The sequence below is a fragment of the Melanostigma gelatinosum genome (assembly GCF_949748355.1).
Source record: "Melanostigma gelatinosum genome assembly, chromosome: 8".
NCBI lineage: Eukaryota > Metazoa > Chordata > Actinopteri > Perciformes > Zoarcidae > Melanostigma > Melanostigma gelatinosum.
The window spans coordinates 28158020-28180928 of NC_136641.1; the positions used below are offsets into that span (position 1 = coordinate 28158020).

General features: G+C 37.9%; 1 protein-coding gene across 1 annotated transcript in view; it reads left to right on the plus strand.

Moving 5' to 3' along the window:
- The window catches only part of cacna1fb (calcium channel, voltage-dependent, L type, alpha 1F subunit), a gene marked incomplete at its 3' end in the record, with an annotated part of 91500 nt that overhangs the window by 38936 nt on the left and 29655 nt on the right, over window positions 1–22909 (plus strand). Inside the window, exons 29-36 of the mRNA XM_079273944.1 lie at window positions 12504–12662; window positions 12748–12858; window positions 14043–14126; window positions 15364–15492; window positions 15566–15631; window positions 17694–17785; window positions 17969–18128; window positions 19327–19454. Coding sequence (XP_079130070.1) covers window positions 12504–12662; window positions 12748–12858; window positions 14043–14126; window positions 15364–15492; window positions 15566–15631; window positions 17694–17785; window positions 17969–18128; window positions 19327–19454 — 929 coding nt within the window. The remainder of the gene's footprint in view (window positions 1–12503; window positions 12663–12747; window positions 12859–14042; window positions 14127–15363; window positions 15493–15565; window positions 15632–17693; window positions 17786–17968; window positions 18129–19326; window positions 19455–22909) is intronic.

Below are 22909 nucleotides of genomic sequence, written 5' to 3' on the forward strand. Positions count from 1 at the left end.
AATAACTCTGTTAGTACAGTAAGTAGTACATAATAACTCTCTGTTAGTACAGTAGTACATAATAACTCTCTGTTAGTACAGTAGTACATAATAACTCTGTTAGTACAGTAGTACATAATAACTCTGTTAGTACAGTAAGTAGTACATAATAACTCTGTTAGTACAGTAAGTAGTACATAATAACTCTCTGTTAGTACAGTAAGTAGTACATAATAACTCTGTTAGTACAGTAGTACATAATAACTCTCTGTTAGTACAGTAAGTAGTACATAATAACTCTGTTAGTACAGTAAGTAGTACATAATAACTCTGTTAGTACAGTAGTACATAATAACTCTGTTAGTACAGTAGTACATAATAACTCTGTTAGTACAGTAAGTAGTACATAATAACTCTGTTAGTACAGTAAGTAGTACATAATAACTCTCTGTTAGTACAGTAAGTAGTACATAATAACTCTGTTAGTACAGTAGTACATAATAACTCTCTGTTAGTACAGTAAGTAGTACATAATAACTCTGTTAGTACAGTAAGTAGTACATAATAACTCTGTTAGTACAGTAGTACATAATAACTCTCTGTTAGTACAGTAGTACATAATAACTCTGTTAGTACAGTAGTACATAATAACTCTGTTAGTACAGTAGTACATAATAACTCTCTGTTAGTACAGTAGTACATAATAACTCTGTTAGTACAGTAGTACATAATAACTCTGTTAGTACAGTAAGTAGTACATAATAACTCTGTTAGTACAGTAAGTAGTACATAATAACTCTGTTAGTACAGTAAGTAGTACATAATAACTCTGTTAGTACAGTAGTACATAATAACTCTGTTAGTACAGTAGTACATAATAACTCTCTGTTAGTACAGTAGTACATAATATCTCTGTTAGTACAGTAGTACATAATAACTCTGTTAGTACAGTAGTACATAATAACTCTGTTAGTACAGTAGTACATAATAACTCTGTTAGTACAGTAAGTAGTACATAATAACTCTCTGTTAGTACAGTAGTACATAATAACTCTCTGTTAGTACAGTAGTACATAATAACTCTCTGTTAGTACAGTAGTACATAATAACTCTGTTAGTACAGTAGTACATAATAACTCTGTTAGTACAGTAGTACATAATAACTCTGTTAGTACAGTAGTACATAATAACTCTGTTAGTACAGTAGTACATAATAACTCTGTTAGTACAGTAGTACATAATAACTCTGTTAGTACAGTAAGTAGTACATAATAACTCTCTGTTAGTACAGTAGTACATAATAACTCTGTTAGTACAGTAAGTAGTACATAATAACTCTCTGTTAGTACAGTAGTACATAATAACTCTCTGTTAGTACAGTAGTACATAATAACTCTGTTAGTACAGTAAGTAGTACATAATAACTCTCTGTTAGTACAGTAGTACATAATAACTCTGTTAGTACAGTAAGTAGTACATAATAACTCTGTTAGTACAGTAAGTAGTACATAATAACTCTGTTAGTACAGTAAGTAGTACATAATAACTCTCTGTTAGTACAGTAGTACATAATAACTCTCTGTTAGTACAGTAGTACATAATAACTCTGTTAGTACAGTAGTACATAATAACTCTGTTAGTACAGTAGTACATAATAACTCTGTTAGTACAGTAGTACATAATAACTCTGTTAGTACAGTAGTACATAATAACTCTGTTAGTACAGTAAGTAGTACATAATAACTCTGTTAGTACAGTAGTACATAATAACTCTGTTAGTACAGTAGTACATAATAACTCTGTTAGTACAGTAAGTAGTACATAATAACTCTGTTAGTACAGTAAGTAGTACATAATAACTCTGTTAGTACAGTAAGTAGTACATAATAACTCTGTTAGTACAGTAGTACATAATAACTCTGTTAGTACAGTAGTACATAATAACTCTGTTAGTACAGTAAGTAGTACATAATAACTCTGTTAGTACAGTAAGTAGTACATAATAACTCTGTTAGTACAGTAGTACATAATAACTCTGTTAGTACAGTAGTACATAATAACTCTGTTAGTACAGTAAGTAGTACATAATAACTCTGTTAGTACAGTAGTAGTACATAATAACTCTGTTAGTACAGTAGTACATAATAACTCTGTTAGTACAGTAGTACATAATAACTCTGTTAGTACAGTAGTACATAATAACTCTGTTAGTACAGTAGTACATAATAACTCTGTTAGTACAGTAGTACATAATAACTCTGTTAGTACAGTAGTACATAATAACTCTGTTAGTACAGTAAGTAGTACATAATAACTCTCTGTTAGTACAGTAGTACATAATAACTCTCTGTTAGTACAGTAGTACATAATAACTCTGTTAGTACAGTAGTACATAATAACTCTGTTAGTACAGTAGTACATAATAACTCTCTGTTAGTACAGTAGTACATAATAACTCTCTGTTAGTACAGTAGTACATAATAACTCTGTTAGTACAGTAGTACATAATAACTCTGTTAGTACAGTAAGTAGTACATAATAACTCTCTGTTAGTACAGTAGTACATAATAACTCTCTGTTAGTACAGTAGTACATAATAACTCTGTTAGTACAGTAAGTAGTACATAATAACTCTCTGTTAGTACAGTAGTACATAATAACTCTGTTAGTACAGTAAGTAGTACATAATAACTCTGTTAGTACAGTAAGTAGTACATAATAACTCTGTTAGTACAGTAAGTAGTACATAATAACTCTCTGTTAGTACAGTAGTACATAATAACTCTCTGTTAGTACAGTAGTACATAATAACTCTGTTAGTACAGTAGTACATAATAACTCTGTTAGTACAGTAGTACATAATAACTCTGTTAGTACAGTAGTACATAATAACTCTGTTAGTACAGTAGTACATAATAACTCTCTGTTAGTACAGTAGTACATAATAACTCTGTTAGTACAGTAGTACATAATAACTCTGTTAGTACAGTAGTACATAATAACTCTGTTAGTACAGTAGTACATAATAACTCTGTTAGTACAGTAGTACATAATAACTCTGTTAGTACAGTAGTACATAATAACTCTCTGTTAGTACAGTAGTACATAATAACTCTGTTAGTACAGTAGTACATAATAACTCTGTTAGTACAGTAGTACATAATAACTCTCTGTTAGTACAGTAGTACATAATAACTCTGTTAGTACAGTAGTAGTACATAATAACTCTGTTAGTACAGTAGTACATAATAACTCTGTTAGTACAGTAAGTAGTACATAATAACTCTGTTAGTACAGTAAGTAGTACATAATAACTCTGTTAGTACAGTAAGTAGTACATAATAACTCTGTTAGTACAGTAAGTAGTACATAATAACTCTGTTAGTACAGTAAGTAGTACATAATAACTCTGTTAGTACAGTAGTACATAATAACTCTCTGTTAGTACAGTAGTACATAATAACTCTCTGTTAGTACAGTAAGTAGTACATAATAACTCTCTGTTAGTACAGTAAGTAGTACATAATAACTCTCTGTTAGTACAGTAGTACATAATAACTCTGTTAGTACAGTAAGTAGTACATAATAACTCTGTTAGTACAGTAGTACATAATAACTCTGTTAGTACAGTAAGTAGTACATAATAACTCTCTGTTAGTACAGTAGTACATAATAACTCTGTTAGTACAGTAAGTAGTACATAATAACTCTGTTAGTACAGTAAGTAGTACATAATAACTCTCTGTTAGTACAGTAGTACATAATAACTCTCTGTTAGTACAGTAGTACATAATAACTCTCTGTTAGTACAGTAGTACATAATAACTCTCTGTTAGTACAGTAGTACATAATAACTCTGTTAGTACAGTAGTACATAATAACTCTGTTAGTACAGTAGTACATAATAACTCTGTTAGTACAGTAGTACATAATAACTCTGTTAGTACAGTAGTACATAATAACTCTGTTAGTACAGTAGTACATAATAACTCTCTGTTAGTACAGTAGTACATAATAACTCTGTTAGTACAGTCAGTAGTACATAATAACTCTGTTAGTACAGTAGTACATAATAACTCTGTTAGTACAGTAGTACATAATAACTCTCTGTTAGTACAGTAGTACATAATAACTCTGTTAGTACAGTAAGTAGTACATAATAACTCTCTGTTAGTACAGTAGTACATAATAACTCTGTTAGTACAGTCAGTAGTACATAATAACTCTGTTAGTACAGTAAGTAGTACATAATAACTCTCTGTTAGTACAGTAGTACATAATAACTCTCTGTTAGTACAGTAGTACATAATAACTCTGTTAGTACAGTAAGTAGTACATAATAACTCTGTTAGTACAGTAAGTAGTACATAATAACTCTGTTAGTACAGTAGTACATAATAACTCTGTTAGTACAGTAAGTAGTACATAATAACTCTCTGTTAGTACAGTAGTACATAATAACTCTGTTAGTACAGTCAGTAGTACATAATAACTCTGTTAGTACAGTAAGTAGTACATAATAACTCTCTGTTAGTACAGTAGTACATAATAACTCTCTGTTAGTACAGTAGTACATAATAACTCTGTTAGTACAGTAGTACATAATAACTCTCTGTTAGTACAGTAGTACATAATAACTCTGTTAGTACAGTAGTACATAATAACTCTGTTAGTACAGTAAGTAGTACATAATAACTCTGTTAGTACAGTAAGTAGTACATAATAACTCTCTGTTAGTACAGTAGTACATAATAACTCTGTTAGTACAGTCAGTAGTACATAATAACTCTGTTAGTACAGTAAGTAGTACATAATAACTCTCTGTTAGTACAGTAGTACATAATAACTCTCTGTTAGTACAGTAGTACATAATAACTCTGTTAGTACAGTAAGTAGTACATAATAACTCTGTTAGTACAGTAAGTAGTACATAATAACTCTCTGTTAGTACAGTAGTACATAATAACTCTCTGTTAGTACAGTAGTACATAATAACTCTCTGTTAGTACAGTAGTACATAATAACTCTCTGTTAGTACAGTAGTACATAATAACTCTCTGTTAGTACAGTAGTACATAATAACTCTGTTAGTACAGTAAGTAGTACATAATAACTCTGTTAGTACAGTAAGTAGTACATAATAACTCTCTGTTAGTACAGTAGTACATAATAACTCTGTTAGTACAGTAGTACATAATAACTCTCTGTTAGTACAGTAGTACATAATAACTCTCTGTTAGTACAGTAGTACATAATAACTCTGTTAGTACAGTAGTACATAATAACTCTCTGTTAGTACAGTAGTACATAATAACTCTGTTAGTACAGTAGTACATAATAACTCTGTTAGTACAGTAGTACATAATAACTCTCTGTTAGTACAGTAGTACATAATAACTCTGTTAGTACAGTACTACATAATAACTCTCTGTTAGTACAGTAGTACATAATAACTCTGTTAGTACAGTAGTACATAATAACTCTGTTAGTACAGTAGTACATAATAACTCTCTGTTAGTACAGTAAGTAGTACATAATAACTCTGTTAGTACAGTAAGTATTACATAATAACTCTGTTAGTACAGTAAGTACATAATAACTCTCTGTTAGTACAGTAAGTACATAATAACTCTCTGTTAGTACAGTAAGTACATAATAACTCTCTGTTAGTACAGTAAGTAGTACATAATAACTCTCTGTTAGTACAGTAGTACATAATAACTCTCTGTTAGTACAGTAGTACATAATAACTCTCTGTTAGTACAGTAAGTAGTACATAATAACTCTCTGTTAGTACAGTAGTACATAATAACTCTGTTAGTACAGTAAGTAGTACATAATAACTCTGTTAGTACAGTAAGTAGTACATAATAACTCTGTTAGTACAGTAAGTAGTACATAATAACTCTCTGTTAGTACAGTAGTACATAATAACTCTGTTAGTACAGTAAGTAGTACATAATAACTCTGTTAGTACAGTAAGTAGTACATAATAACTCTGTTAGTACAGTAGTACATAATAACTCTGTTAGTACAGTAAGTAGTACATAATAACTCTGTTAGTACAGTAAGTAGTACATAATAACTCTGTTAGTACAGTAAGTAGTACATAATAACTCTGTTAGTACAGTAGTACATAATAACTCTCTGTTAGTACAGTAAGTAGTACATAATAACTCTCTGTTAGTACAGTAGTACATAATAACTCTCTGTTAGTACAGTAGTACATAATAACTCTCTGTTAGTACAGTAAGTAGTACATAATAACTCTCTGTTAGTACAGTAGTACATAATAACTCTCTGTTAGTACAGTAGTACATAATAACTCTGTTAGTACAGTAGTACATAATAACTCTGTTAGTACAGTAAGTAGTACATAATAACTCTGTTAGTACAGTAAGTAGTACATAATAACTCTGTTAGTACAGTAGTACATAATAACTCTCTGTTAGTACAGTAGTACATAATAACTCTGTTAGTACAGTAAGTAGTACATAATAACTCTGTTAGTACAGTAAGTAGTACATAATAACTCTCTGTTAGTACAGTAAGTAGTACATAATAACTCTCTGTTAGTACAGTAGTACATAATAACTCTGTTAGTACAGTAGTACATAATAACTCTGTTAGTACAGTAAGTAGTACATAATAACTCTCTGTTAGTACAGTAGTACATAATAACTCTCTGTTAGTACAGTAGTACATAATAACTCTGTTAGTACAGTAGTACATAATAACTCTGTTAGTACAGTAGTACATAATAACTCTCTGTTAGTACAGTAGTACATAATAACTCTGTTAGTACAGTAAGTAGTACATAATAACTCTGTTAGTACAGTAAGTAGTACATAATAACTCTGTTAGTACAGTAAGTAGTACATAATAACTCTGTTAGTACAGTAAGTAGTACATAATAACTCTGTTAGTACAGTAGTACATAATAACTCTCTGTTAGTACAGTAGTACATAATAACTCTGTTAGTACAGTAAGTAGTACATAATAACTCTGTTAGTACAGTAAGTAGTACATAATAACTCTGTTAGTACAGTAAGTAGTACATAATAACTCTCTATTAGTACAGTAGTACATAATAACTCTGTTAGTACAGTAGTACATAATAACTCTGTTAGTACAGTAGTACATAATAACTCTCTGTTAGTACAGTAGTACATAATAACTCTGTTAGTACAGTAAGTAGTACATAATAACTCTGTTAGTACAGTAAGTAGTACATAATAACTCTGTTAGTACAGTAGTACATAATAACTCTGTTAGTACAGTAGTACATAATAACTCTGTTAGTACAGTAAGTAGTACATAATAACTCTCTGTTAGTACAGTAGTACATAATAACTCTCTGTTAGTACAGTAGTACATAATAACTCTGTTAGTACAGTAGTACATAATAACTCTGTTAGTACAGTAGTACATAATAACTCTCTGTTAGTACAGTAGTACATAATAACTCTGTTAGTACAGTAAGTAGTACATAATAACTCTGTTAGTACAGTAAGTAGTACATAATAACTCTGTTAGTACAGTAAGTAGTACATAATAACTCTGTTAGTACAGTAAGTAGTACATAATAACTCTGTTAGTACAGTAGTACATAATAACTCTCTGTTAGTACAGTAGTACATAATAACTCTGTTAGTACAGTAAGTAGTACATAATAACTCTGTTAGTACAGTAAGTAGTACATAATAACTCTGTTAGTACAGTAAGTAGTACATAATAACTCTCTATTAGTACAGTAGTACATAATAACTCTGTTAGTACAGTAGTACATAATAACTCTGTTAGTACAGTAGTACATAATAACTCTGTTAGTACAGTAAGTAGTACATAATAACTCTCTGTTAGTACAGTAGTACATAATAACTCTGTTAGTACAGTAAGTAGTACATAATAACTCTGTTAGTACAGTAAGTAGTACATAATAACTCTGTTAGTACAGTAGTACATAATAACTCTGTTAGTACAGTAGTACATAATAACTCTCTGTTAGTACAGTAGTACATAATAACTCTGTTAGTACAGTAAGTAGTACATAATAACTCTCTGTTAGTACAGTAAGTAGTACATAATAACTCTCTGTTAGTACAGTAAGTAGTACATAATAACTCTGTTAGTACAGTAGTACATAATAACTCTGTTAGTACAGTAGTACATAATAACTCTGTTAGTACAGTAGTACATAATAACTCTGTTAGTACAGTAGTACATAATAACTCTGTTAGTACAGTAGTACATAATAACTCTGTTAGTACAGTAGTACATAATAACTCTGTTAGTACAGTAAGTAGTACATAATAACTCTGTTAGTACAGTAGTACATAATAACTCTGTTAGTACAGTAAGTAGTACATAATAACTCTGTTAGTACAGTAGTACATAATAACTCTGTTAGTACAGTAGTACATAATAACTCTCTGTTAGTACAGTAAGTAGTACATAATAACTCTCTGTTAGTACAGTAGTACATAATAACTCTCTGTTAGTACAGTAGTACATAATAACTCTGTTAGTACAGTAGTACATAATAACTCTGTTAGTACAGTAAGTAGTACATAATAACTCTGTTAGTACAGTAGTACATAATAACTCTGTTAGTACAGTAGTACATAATAACTCTGTTAGTACAGTAGTACATAATAACTCTGTTAGTACAGTAGTACATAATAACTCTGTTAGTACAGTAGTACATAATAACTCTGTTAGTACAGTAAGTAGTACATAATAACTCTCTGTTAGTACAGTAAGTAGTACATAATAACTCTGTTAGTACAGTAGTACATAATAACTCTGTTAGTACAGTAGTACATAATAACTCTGTTAGTACAGTAGTACATAATAACTCTGTTAGTACAGTAGTACATAATAACTCTGTTAGTACAGTAAGTAGTACATAATAACTCTCTGTTAGTACAGTAAGTAGTACATAATAACTCTGTTAGTACAGTAGTACATAATAACTCTGTTAGTACAGTAAGTAGTACATAATAACTCTCTGTTAGTACAGTAAGTAGTACATAATAACTCTGTTAGTACAGTAGTACATAATAACTCTGTTAGTACAGTAGTACATAATAACTCTGTTAGTACAGTAGTACATAATAACTCTGTTAGTACAGTAAGTAGTACATAATAACTCTCTGTTAGTACAGTAAGTAGTACATAATAACTCTGTTAGTACAGTAGTACATAATAACTCTGTTAGTACAGTAGTACATAATAACTCTGTTAGTACAGTAGTACATAATAACTCTGTTAGTACAGTAGTACATAATAACTCTGTTAGTACAGTAGTACATAATAACTCTGTTAGTACAGTAGTACATAATAACTCTCTGTTAGTACAGTAGTACATAATAACTCTGTTAGTACAGTAGTACATAATAACTCTGTTAGTACAGTAGTACATAATAACTCTGTTAGTACAGTAGTACATAATAACTCTGTTAGTACAGTAAGTAGTACATAATAACTCTCTGTTAGTACAGTAGTACATAATAACTCTCTGTTAGTACAGTAGTACATAATAACTCTGTTAGTACAGTAGTACATAATAACTCTGTTAGTACAGTAAGTAGTACATAATAACTCTGTTAGTACAGTAAGTAGTACATAATAACTCTCTGTTAGTACAGTAAGTAGTACATAATAACTCTGTTAGTACAGTAGTACATAATAACTCTGTTAGTACAGTAGTACATAACTCTCTGTTAGTACAGTAGTACATAATAACTCTGTTAGTACAGTAGTACATAATAACTCTCTGTTAGTACAGTAGTACATAATAACTCTGTTAGTACAGTAGTACATAATAACTCTGTTAGTACAGTAGTACATAATAACTCTGTTAGTACAGTAGTACATAATAACTCTGTTAGTACAGTAAGTAGTACATAATAACTCTGTTAGTACAGTAAGTAGTACATAATAACTCTGTTAGTACAGTAAGTAGTACATAATAACTCTCTGTTAGTACAGTAAGTAGTACATAATAACTCTGTTAGTACAGTAAGTAGTACATAATAACTCTCTGTTAGTACAGTAGTACATAATAACTCTGTTAGTACAGTAAGTAGTACATAATAACTCTGTTAGTACAGTAAGTAGTACATAATAACTCTCTGTTAGTACAGTAAGTAGTACATAATAACTCTGTTAGTACAGTAAGTAGTACATAATAACTCTGTTAGTACAGTAAGTAGTACATAATAACTCTCTGTTAGTACAGTAGTACATAATAACTCTCTGTTAGTACAGTAGTACATAATAACTCTCTGTTAGTACAGTAGTACATAATAACTCTGTTAGTACAGTAGTACATAATAACTCTGTTAGTACAGTAAGTAGATAATAACTCTGTTAGTACAGTAAGTAGTACATAATAACTCTGTTAGTACAGTAAGTAGTACATAATAACTCTCTGTTAGTACAGTAAGTAGTACATAATAACTCTGTTAGTACAGTAAGTAGTACATAATAACTCTGTTAGTACAGTAAGTAGTACATAATAACTCTCTGTTAGTACAGTAAGTAGTACATAATAACTCTCTGTTAGTACAGTAAGTAGTACATAATAACTCTGTTAGTACAGTAGTACATAATAACTCTGTTAGTACAGTAGTACATAATAACTCTGTTAGTACAGTAAGTAGTACATAATAACTCTGTTAGTACAGTAAGTAGTACATAATAACTCTCTGTTAGTACAGTAGTACATAATAACTCTGTTAGTACAGTAAGTAGTACATAATAACTCTCTGTTAGTACAGTAGTACATAATAACTCTCTGTTAGTACAGTAAGTAGTACATAATAACTCTGTTAGTACAGTAAGTAGTACATAATAACTCTCTGTTAGTACAGTAGTACATAATAACTCTCTGTTAGTACAGTAAGTAGTACATAATAACTCTCTGTTAGTACAGTAGTACATAATAACTCTCTGTTAGTACAGTAGTACATAATAACTCTCTGTTAGTACAGTAAGTAGTACATAATAACTCTGTTAGTACAGTAGTACATAATAACTCTGTTAGTACAGTAGTACATAATAACTCTGTTAGTACAGTAAGTAGTACATAATAACTCTCTGTTAGTACAGTAGTACATAATAACTCTGTTAGTACAGTAAGTAGTACATAATAACTCTCTGTTAGTACAGTAGTACATAATAACTCTGTTAGTACAGTAAGTAGTACATAATAACTCTGTTAGTACAGTAGTACATAATAACTCTCTGTTAGTACAGTAGTACATAATAACTCTGTTAGTACAGTAGTACATAATAACTCTGTTAGTACAGTAGTACATAATAACTCTCTGTTAGTACAGTAGTACATAATAACTCTGTTAGTACAGTAGTACATAATAACTCTGTTAGTACAGTAGTACATAATAACTCTGTTAGTACAGTAGTACATAATAACTCTCTGTTAGTACAGTAGTACATAATAACTCTGTTAGTACAGTAAGTAGTACATAATAACTCTGTTAGTACAGTAGTACATAATAACTCTCTGTTAGTACAGTAGTACATAATAACTCTGTTAGTACAGTAGTACATAATAACTCTGTTAGTACAGTAGTACATAATAACTCTCTGTTAGTACAGTAGTACATAATAACTCTGTTAGTACAGTAGTACATAATAACTCTGTTAGTACAGTAGTACATAATAACTCTGTTAGTACAGTAGTACATAATAACTCTGTTAGTACAGTAGTACATAATAACTCTGTTAGTACAGTAGTACATAATAACTCTGTTAGTACAGTAGTACATAATAACTCTGTTAGTACAGTAGTACATAATAACTCTGTTAGTACAGTAAGTAGTACATAATAACTCTCTGTTAGTACAGTAGTACATAATAACTCTGTTAGTACAGTAGTACATAATAACTCTGTTAGTACAGTAGTACATAATAACTCTGTTAGTACAGTAAGTAGTACATAATAACTCTCTGTTAGTACAGTAGTACATAATAACTCTGTTAGTACAGTAGTACATAATAACTCTGTTAGTACAGTAGTACATAATAACTCTCTGTTAGTACAGTAGTACATAATAACTCTGTTAGTACAGTAAGTAGTACATAATAACTCTCTGTTAGTACAGTAGTACATAATAACTCTGTTAGTACAGTAAGTAGTACATAATAACTCTCTGTTAGTACAGTAGTACATAATAACTCTGTTAGTACAGTAGTACATAATAACTCTGTTAGTACAGTAGTACATAATAACTCTCTGTTAGTACAGTAGTACATAATAACTCTGTTAGTACAGTAGTACATAATAACTCTGTTAGTACAGTAGTACATAATAACTCTGTTAGTACAGTAGTACATAATAACTCTCTGTTAGTACAGTAAGTAGTACATAATAACTCTGTTAGTACAGTAGTACATAATAACTCTGTTAGTACAGTAGTACATAATAACTCTGTTAGTACAGTAGTACATAATAACTCTGTTAGTACAGTAGTACATAATAACTCTGTCTCCACAGCGTCAGTGTGTTGAGTTCGCTCTGAAGGCTCAGCCACTGAAGCTTTACATCCCAAAGAATCCGGTCCAGTATAAGTTCTGGTCCATCATCAACTCCACAGGATTTGAGTACATCATGTTTCTGCTCATCCTGCTCAACACCGTCACTCTAGCTGTTCAGGTAAACACGTTCTCTTCCTGCTTCCTGTTTCCTCTGAATACCAATACAAGTATGATGAAGTGATGACTGTGTTTCTGTCCTGCAGCACTACGAACAGTCAAAGAAGTTCAGCCACATCATGGACATCCTGAACATGGTGTTCACCGGACTCTTCACCGCAGAGATGCTGCTGAAGCTGCTGGCTCTCAGACTCAGGGTGAGCAAAACAAACGCACCCTCTCAGGTCTCCTCGAGCTCCAATTAAACACATCAATCACACATACAAATACTCTCGAGAGCAACACATGGGGATTCATCCGCGCTGAAAGAAGTCCCCAAATAAAGTCTCTCTTTCCTGTTTGTTTGATCAAAACACGTTGGTCCGTCTCTTAATACTGTCTGACTTCCTGTCTGTGGCCCATTGGTTCCTACTGGAGCTGGAAAACTTTAAAAGCACAAATATAAATAGTCCTGGTCTAAGAAGACGTGGTCCTGGTCTATGAGGACGGGGTCCTGGTCTAAGAGGACGGGGTCCTGGTCTAAGAAGACGTGGTCCTGGTCTATGAGGATGTGGTCCTGGTCTATGAGGACGGGGTCCTGGTCTATGAGGACGGGGTCCTGGTCTAAGAGAACGTGGTCCTGGTCTAAGAGGACGTGGTCCTGGTCTAAGAGGACGTGGTCCTGGTCTAAGAGGACGTGGTCCTGGTCTAAGAAGATGTGGTCCTGGTCTAAGAAGACGTGGTCCTGGTCTCTGAGGACCTGGTCCTGGTCTCTGAGGTCCTGGTCTAAGAAGACATGGTCCTGGTCTAAGAGGACGTGGTCCTGGTCTAAGAGGACGTGGTCCTGGTCTAAGAAGACGTGGTCCTGGTCTATGAGGACGGGGTCCTGGTCTAAGAGGACGGGGTCCTGGTCTAAGAAGACGTGGTCCTGGTCTATGAGGATGTGGTCCTGGTCTATGAGGACGGGGTCCTGGTCTATGAGGACGGGGTCCTGGTCTAAGAGAACGTGGTCCTGGTCTAAGAGGACGTGGTCCTGGTCTAAGAGGACGTGGTCCTGGTCTAAGAGGACGTGGTCCTGGTCTAAGAAGATGTGGTCCTGGTCTAAGAAGACGTGGTCCTGGTCTCTGAGGACCTGGTCCTGGTCTCTGAGGTCCTGGTCTAAGAAGACGTGGTCCTGGTCTAAGAGGACGTGGTCCTGGTCTAAGAGGACGTGGTCCTGGTCTAAGAAGATGTGGTCCTGGTCTAAGAAGACGTGGTCCTGGTCTCTGAGGACCTGGTCCTGGTCTCTGAGGTCCTGGTCTAAGAAGACGTGGTCCTGGTCTATGAGGACGTGGTCCTGGTCTCTGAGGACCTGGTCCTGGTCCATGAAGACTCTGGTGTTTAATGGCTCTTTTCTCCGCAGCATTACTTCGTGGACGCCTGGAATTCCTTTGACGCTCTCATCGTGGTCGGCAGCGTCGTCGACATCGTGGTCACCGAGTTCAGTGTGAGTCCTCGAACGCAACACAAACACCATTAATATCATATGATATATGAAAATATTATATGAATAGAATATTTTACAAGACGAGTTCTACTGGAGGAAACATCTCCATCAACACATTTCTGTTTCAGCTTTTTACTTGGTTTTATTTTGTAAAGTTTGAGTTCACACTGAGGTCACATGACCAGTGATTAATGATGATAATAATAATTATGCTAATGATCTCCCTGTGTCTCTCTCGCTCTCTATCTCTATCTCCTTGTCTCTCTCTCTCTATCGCTCTCTCTCTCTGTCTCTCTCTCTGTCTCTCTGTCTCTCTCTCTCTCTCTCTATCGCTCTCTCTCTATCGCTCTCTCTCTCCATCGCTCTCTCTCTCTCTCTCTCTCTCTCTCTCTCGCTCTCTCTCTATTGCTCTCTCTCTCTCTATCGCTCTCTCTCTCTCCGTCGCTCTCTCTCGCTCTGTCTCTCTCTCTGTCTCTCTCTCTCTCTCTCTCTCTCTCTCTGTCTCTCTCTCTCTCTGTCTCTCGCTCTATCACTCTCTCTCTCTGTCTCTCTCTATCTCCTTGTCACTCCCTCTCTCCTTGTCTCCCTGTCTCTCTCTCTCTCTCTCTCTCTCTCTCTCTCTCTCTCGCTCTCTCCTTGTATCTCTCTCTCTCTCTCTCTCTCCTTGTATCTCTCTCTCTCTCTCTCTCTCTCTCTCCTTGTCTCTCCATCTCTCCTTGTCTCCCTGTCTATCTCTCTATCTCCTTGTCACTCCCTCTGTCCTTGTCTCCCTGTCTCTCTCTCTCTATCTCATTCTCTCTCTCTCTCTCTCTCTCTCTCTCTCGTTCTCTCGTTCTCTCGTTCTCTCTATCTCTCGCTCTCTATCTCCTTGTCTCTCTCTCTCTATCTCCTTGTCTCTCCCTCTCTCCTTGTCTCCGTGATTCTCCCTGTCTATATCTCTCTCTCTGTCTCTCCTTGTCTCTCTCTCTCGCTCTCCTTCTCTCTCTCTCTCCTTGTCTCTCTCTCTCTCTCTCTCTCTCCTTGTCTCTCTCTCTCTCACTCTCTCATTGTCTCTCTCTCTCTCTCTCTCTCCTTGTCTCTCTCTCTCTCTCCCTGTCTCTCTATATCTCTCTCTCTCTCCTTGTCTCTCTCTCTCGCTCTCCTTCTCTCTCTCTCTCCTTGTCTCTCTTTCTCTCTCCTTGTCTCGCTGTCTCTCCCTGTCTCCCTGTCTCTCCCTGTCTCCCTGTCTGTCTCTCAGAGTGGGGAGGACAGCTCTCGGGTGTCGATCACCTTCTTTCGTCTGTTTCGAGTGATGCGATTGGTCAAGCTGCTGAGTAAAGGGGAGGGGATTCGTACCCTGCTGTGGACTTTCATCAAATCACTGCAGGTCGGGGGCGGGGCTAACACTGGGGGCGGGGCCAATGTGAGCACCAGTCTAACCTCCTCCTGTCTGTCTTCAGGCGCTGCCGTACGTCGCTCTGCTCATCGCCATGATCTTCTTCATCTACGCCGTCATCGGGATGCAGGTGAGCTCACACAGGTGAACATCTGTCAATCACAGTAGCCCCACAGTAGCCCCGCCCTAAAGGAGGAGGGGACGAGCGGGTTACAGGAGGTGAGGGTTGAGGAAACAAGTGGGACCAAGGAGGTGAGGGTTGAGGAAACAAGTGGGACCAAGGAGGTGAGGGTTGAGGAAACAAGTGGGACCAAGGAGGTGAGGGTTGAGGAAACAAGTGGGACCAAGGAGGTGAGGGTTGAGGAAACAAGTGGGACCAAGGAGGTGAGGGTTGAGGAAACAAGTGAGACCAAGGAGGTGAGGGTTGAGGAAACAAGTGGAGCACAGGAAGTGAGGGAGGAGGGGACAAGTGGGGTACAAATGGCGAAAAAAGAGAGGAAAAGTAGGGGACAAGAGGTAATGAAGGACAGGGCAAGTGAGGTCCAGCAGGTGAGGGAGAGTACTGGAGGACAGGTGGAGGCAGGTGGGGAGGAGGCCATGGAAGCAGACGAGGAGCAGCTCAAGGCCCCTCAGCTGAAGAGGAAACAGAGAGGAGACAGAGGAAGCTCACAGGCCAAGAAAGTGGCAACTACAGAAAGTGGAGGAGCAGCCGAGTGTGAGTCCAGGCCGGAAGAGGACCCTGAGTCCGGTTGGGAGGACTCTGAGTCCAGTCAGGAGGAGAACTCTGCTGTAAACAGTGAGCCCTCTACACACGGTGCTGGCAGCTCTCGGGGCTCTGGAGGCTACAGCGTGGAGGAGATCAAGGAGTTTCTGAGGAGGAGTAAGAACGTGAGAGGAGTCAGAGTGGAGGACTACCTCTCTGACAAGGAGCAGCTCTCCAGCTCTGCCAGGTCTCACATGAGGAGCAAGGACAGAGGAGGTCTCACGAAGCAGGAAGGATACAGACTCAAGAAAATAGTTCACAAAGTGAACAGAGAACTGGACAAAGTGGGCACTAAGTGAGAGTCAGATCTCAGCCTACAGACAATTAAAGACACGTTTATGTTTGTTGGACCTTATTTGTTTAACCGTTTTAAATGATAACGTATCATGTTGTTCACCATTTTTAATGAAATAATTGATTGAACGCAGCTGCACTTTAAGTTGAACTGATTGTAAAAGTTTAAAAATGTAAATAAAATGTTTTTGTAAAATCAAAAAAATCTCTCGCTCTCTCTCTGTCTCTCTCTCTCACGCTCTCTCTCTCTCGCTCTCTCTCTGTCTCTCTCTCTCTCTCTCACGCTCTCTCTCTGTCTCGCTCTCTCGCGCTCTCTCTCTCTCGCTCTGTCTCTGTCGCTCTCTCTCTCTCTCACGCTCTCTCTCTCTCTGTCTGTCTCTGTCTCTCTCTCTCTCTCTCTCGCTCTCTCTCTCTCTCTCTCTCTCTCTCTCTCTCTCTGTCTCTCTCTCTCTGTCTCTGTCTCTCTGTCTCTGTCTCTCTCTCTCTGTCGCTCTCTCTCTCTCTCTCTCTCTGTCGCTCTCTCTCTCTCTCGCTCTCTCGCGCTCTCTCTCTCTCGCTCTCACTCTGTCTCTGTCTCTCTCACTCTCACTCTCACTCTGTCTCTCTCTCTGTCTCTCTGTCTGTCTCTCTCACTCTCACTCTCACTCTCTCTGTCGCTGTCTCTCTCTCTCTGTCTCTGTCTCTCACTCTGTCTCTCTCACTCTCTCTGTCTCTGTCTCTCTCTCTCTGTCTCTCACTCTCACTCTGTCTCTGTCTCTCTCACTCTCTCTCACTCTGTCTCTCACTCTCACTCTGTCTCTCACTCTCACTCTGTCTCTGTCTGTCTCTCTCACTCTCACTGTCTCTGTCTCTCTCTCTCTGTCTCTCACTCTCACTCTGTCTCTGTCTCTCTCACTCTCTCTCTCTCTGTCTCTCACTCTCACTCTGTCTCTCACTCTCACTCTGTCTCTCTCTGTCTCTCTCTCTCACTCTGTCTCTCACTCTCACTCTCTCTGTCTCTCTCTCTCTGTCTCTCACTCTGTCTCTCACTCTGTCTCTCTCTGTCTCTCTCTCTCTGTCTCTCACTCTGTCTCTCACTCTCACTCTGTCTCTCTCTGTCTCTCTCTCTCTGTCTCTCACTCTGTCTCTCTATCAGACCTTTGGGAAGGTAGCGATGCAGGATCTCACTCAGATCAACAGAAACAACAACTTCCAGACATTTCCTCAGGCGGTCCTCCTCCTCTTCAGGTCAGATCCTCTTCTTCCTCTTCCTCCTCTTCTTCCTCGTCTTCATCTCTGATTGTGACAATTGAATTATATTGAAAGACATTATCCAGGGGCATTATTATATATTATATTCGAATATTTCTCAAGAACTATTCAATGAAATATGAAATATTATAATAAATAATCACGTGTGTGTGTGTGCAGGTGTGCGACAGGTGAGGCGTGGCAGGAGATCATGTTGGCCAGTCTTCCAGGTAAACGCTGTGACCCAGAGTCTGACTACGGACCAGGAGAAGAGTTCAGCTGTGGAAGCAACTTCGCCATCGTTTACTTTATCAGCTTCTTCATGTTGTGTGCTTTTCTGGTGAGACACACACACACACACACACACACAGTGGTGTATAAAGTACTCAAAAGCATACTTGAGTAAAAGTAAAGATACCTTCCTGGAAAACTACTCCAGTAAAAGTCACCTATTAGAATACTACTTGAGTAAAAGTCTTAAAGTATCTGATATGTATTGTACTTAAGTATCAAAAGTCATTTTCTGATATTAAATGTACTTAAGTATTGAAAGTAAAAGTACAAGTAAATGCTGTTCATAAAAAGCAAAGGGTCAGAATTGTGAGAATGATGACGTTTATTCCTTTAAGTGCTGTGGCACCATGACCAAGGACATAATTGAACATAATTGGGTTGCTGTGATCCATCCAGGAGCAACAATGTTCAACATAATATATTGTACATAAGTATACTTTTGCATCTACTTTTCCATCTGATCATCCACAACATGACTCAAATATCAAAACATGATCAATACTAAAGCAGCAGCGAAAGTAACAACCCAGTCATTACTTGAAACTGAAACATGTCCTGTTCATCTTCAAAAGACAATTCTATGAAACTACTTCGTTAGGTTTAGGAAAAGATCGTGGTTTGCGTTAAAATATCTACGGAAGCGGCGTTGCTTAAGTGCGGAAGTCACGTCACAAATAAATCAACATTGGCTTCTCGTTTCACACACGGCACAAACTGCGGCCTCCTGGAGGAAACACAGTGTTAGTTTGACCGTCCACCTCCTCATCCCACCCGTCCTGTGTGGAACTCTACTCATGTAGTCGCCCGCTAGCTTATAGCATGTAGCATCCTGGACATCACTGGGAATCAAAACACCGCGGCTTTGAGAGCACGTTTGTAATTGTGCATTAACGTGATTCACCAATGATTTAACTTGCTGCTAGGACCACTGATTCACAAACCTGCTTGCAGTCTGTTCCACCACAGTCCCCGACGCTGCTCTCAGGATTCATTTTGTTTCTGAAGATAGATTTGATTTTGTAGCGAGTAACGAAGGTTTCAGGGGAAATGTATCGGAGTCAAAGTATCAGTTTTCTTTGCAAAATGTAGTGAAGTAAAAGTAAAAGTAAACAGAAATATAAGGAGTAAAGTACAGATACCCAAAAAAACGACTGAAGTACAGAAACGAAGTATTTCTACTTCGTTACTATACACCACTGCGCACACACACACACACACACTCTGACTGCTTGTGTGTCCTTCAGATCATTAACCTATTCGTCGCCGTCATCATGGACAACTTTGACTATCTAACACGTGATTGGTCGATTCTGGGGCCGCATCATCTGGACGAGTTCAAGAGGATCTGGTCTGAATACGATCCAGAGGCCAAGTATGTTTGTTCTTAGACTAGCTTAGCACAAAGACTGGAAGCAGAGGTATACTGCTAGCCTAGCTTAGCACAAAGACTGGAAGCAGAGGCAAGGCAAGTTTATCTGTTCAGCACATTTCAACAACAAGGTAATTCACATAAAACCATTAAAAGCATCAAAACATCTGCAAAAGAAAAGAGATTTTAAGACAACTAAGGACATTCATTGTAACATTAAAAACAGTTAGTAACACTAAAAGCAGTGTAAGAAATAAAATACAGCAGTAAAATGCAGAAATGTATTAATATCCTTGAATGTGGTTCAATTAAAGGCAGCAGCAAACAGAAAAGTCTTCAATCTTGATTTAAATGAGCTGAGGGTCTCAGCAGACCTGCAGCTTTCTGGGACTTTGTTCCAGATATGTGGAGCAGAAACACTGAACGCTGTGTTGGGATCTAAAGGAGCGTGTTTGGGTTATCAGCATTTAAGAAACTGAATTCTTGACATCAATAGAATTATTGATGTATGTAACAATTATTAATGATTATTAATATAAACGGGGCACCACCCTGCGAACAGGGACCAATAACCAAACGATAAAACTAAGTCTCATAATTAGTAGTCACTCATAATGTCAATAGTCTGCGTATGACTATACATTCAGTGACAGTGAAGGGTTTTAAGTTCGAGCACAGGCTACTACATACAGTCTTATCAAATACATATGCACAAGTAATCACAGACGACTGCTCCTGAAAGTATAACAGAGTTTATTGAATCAAAATAATAAATGATCAAATCAATTAATATTGCAACCAACAAACGTTATCATACAATTTTATATGCCTAAACTAAAGAATGAATAAAATGGATGAGGGTGTATGTCTGTGTGTGTATGTGTGTGTCTGTGGGTGAACAGGAAGGAGTCTTACAGCTACGCTAAAGACTACAAAGATGGCGGCGTCGAGTGACGCTGGCCAAAGGGGAGGGGCCTTAAGAACTACAGCTAAAAACTACAAAGATGGCGGAGTCGAGGGACCCGGACAAAATGGCAGAATGGGGCTGCTGTATGTAATTCACGTGTGCCTGGGCAGCACGTGATGTGAGGCGATCGTTTCAATGGGGTTTCTCCCGGGGCAGAGAGAAGAAAGAGAGAGCAAAGGTGGGGGTCATGAATCAAGCTTCTGCGTGCTGTCCGCGTTGTAGTGATAATGGGGGTGCCTGGCGTATCGTACATAACGTGCCGTTGTCGGTAGAACTGCCAGCAGTTATGTACGATAGCCGAGATTCCACACTTCACTCACAGAGCTGATTTAATGAGCAGAGAATACTACACGAAGTGTCGTAAAACCAATGAAAAGAAATCAAATAAATCCAAGCAAACAGTCACAGTTAATACACAAATACAGCGGAGCTTCTCTCGTCCGCGAGGAGTTGCGTAATATCTCGATATCACGCGACAGTAATTTAAACAACAAAAACACGGGAATATCAACATATAAATGAATGGCCTGAATTAAACTTAAGTTAATTTAAGCTAAGCTATGCCCAAATGCCAAGAACCTTACTTGTAGATGCTTCGTTGCAACGTGGAAGTGTTTGTGGCAAAGTGGTCCGTCTTCCTCGTCGGGAAGGGGGACAGGGGGGGGGCTGCTTGCAGCGCGGCTTTGCAGCGGGCGCTGTGTGTCGCACGGCGTTGCTGGTGCGGCTTCGGTCCGTTGGCGTGGCTCGGGAGCAAACGCAGACGTGATCTGTCCTCGCTGCAGGGAGGACAGTTTACCTTCGGCTGAGACGACGTGGTCCGTAGGTCTCCCGGTAATCATCGGTCAGGAGAGGAGCGAGGCTTCGTCGGCTCCTCTGTGCCGGTTTGTGCACAAAATAAAAAGAAGCAGAAAGCACTGAACGAATGCTGATGCAGATTCGTTATCGCGGGCTGTTTCGTCCAGCGAAATGGCTCGTGACCTGACAGGGTTTGATGAGGGTTCGAGGGGCTCCCTCGTGGGGGGAAAGCTGGTTCTTCTGTGGCCTGGACGGGGGTGTCCGAGCGAAGAGAGCGTGGTGTGCTCCCTGTTCGACGGAGGTCGACGGGAAAAAGCTGGATTCTCTGTGGCCTGGACAGGGGGGGGGTCCGGGCGAGGAGAGCGGTGTGTGCCTCCTGTTAACCCCGGAGGGAGAGTTGGAAAAAGCATAGAAGTGGGGGCAGCAGATAGTTTTATAGAACAGAGGTCGAACCACAGGGGTCCTGGGGTCTCTTGGCTCTCGGCCAATGAGATTGCCGCGGTTACCATGGTTATTTGGGGGGGGGGAATTCACACCTGAGTGTGAAATCCCTTTGCTCTCCTCAAACTACAAGTCAGGATGAGACCTTTGCTTGAAAAAGCGAAGGCCTGATTGTCTTTGTCCACAGCACATGTTTAAGCCATATGCCAGAGCCCAACATCCCCCCTTTGTTCTGAAGAGCGAGATGTTGGCTTCGGTCTTTAGAGCAAACCAAGGGCTGGCATGTGCATCCATGTGGTGGGGAAACCTGAAGAGGTGAGACAGTCCAAGTGTTCCTGAGACCAAAAGCAGTGGTTAAAACAGGCAGTGTTCATTGTTCATAGAGTTCAAGGTTCATAGTGGTCAAGTTCATGGTGTTCAAGTTCAGAGTTCATTGGCATCTGGGCAGATGACTAAGGTGGCATCTGGGCAGATGACTTTAACTACTTCTACCTACATCTACTATCATACACAATTCAAATCATAGGTGAGCAAAACATTATTCCCAAATAATTCAATCGCTATTATGATGTTGTGATATTCTAGCATTGTGGCACAGTGTCAAAGAAAGTAACAACCCAAATAAACAAAACAAAACACAAAAGAGAGAGAAGGAAAGAATAGAAAGACAAGAAGCAGGTGAGGGGCAAACAGTGGTTACTGGTTCAGCTCCTAGACAGGACTGGAGTCCGTCGGCGGAGCAGTCGTAGGTTGGCTACGTGGTGTTACGAATAGGAGGGAATCCAGTTAGTCTGTCGCTTCTGGATCTATTGGTACATGATATGTGCGTCTATCTCTCTCTGATCGGTAGATTTAGAGCGAGTCCTGTGTCTAAGTTTTAGAATCTATCGATATTGGAGTTGCGTTGCCAAGACTATAGGCCAGAGGTACCTGTGAGGGTTGCATAACAGTAGTGGTAGCAGATTTACGGATTTCGTTAGCACGGCTAGTGTGACTAGCTAGGCTGGTCTCTCGCTGCTCCAGCTGTTGACAGCTGAGCCTTCTCGGATGAGGTCCTGGGTTAAATCTGACTGCTACGGCAGAGGTTATGTCTTCTCTGGTTACTTCTGGTAGAGTCTATAAAGCATGCAAAGGGTTCTCTATGAGCGTGGAGCATCAGTTTACAGTCACAATGATTTGTCAGGTCATGCAACTGTTCTGGTTGAAGTAGGCTGTGTTAGCGGTTAGTGCATGTCTACAGGGTGAGTTGAAGCAT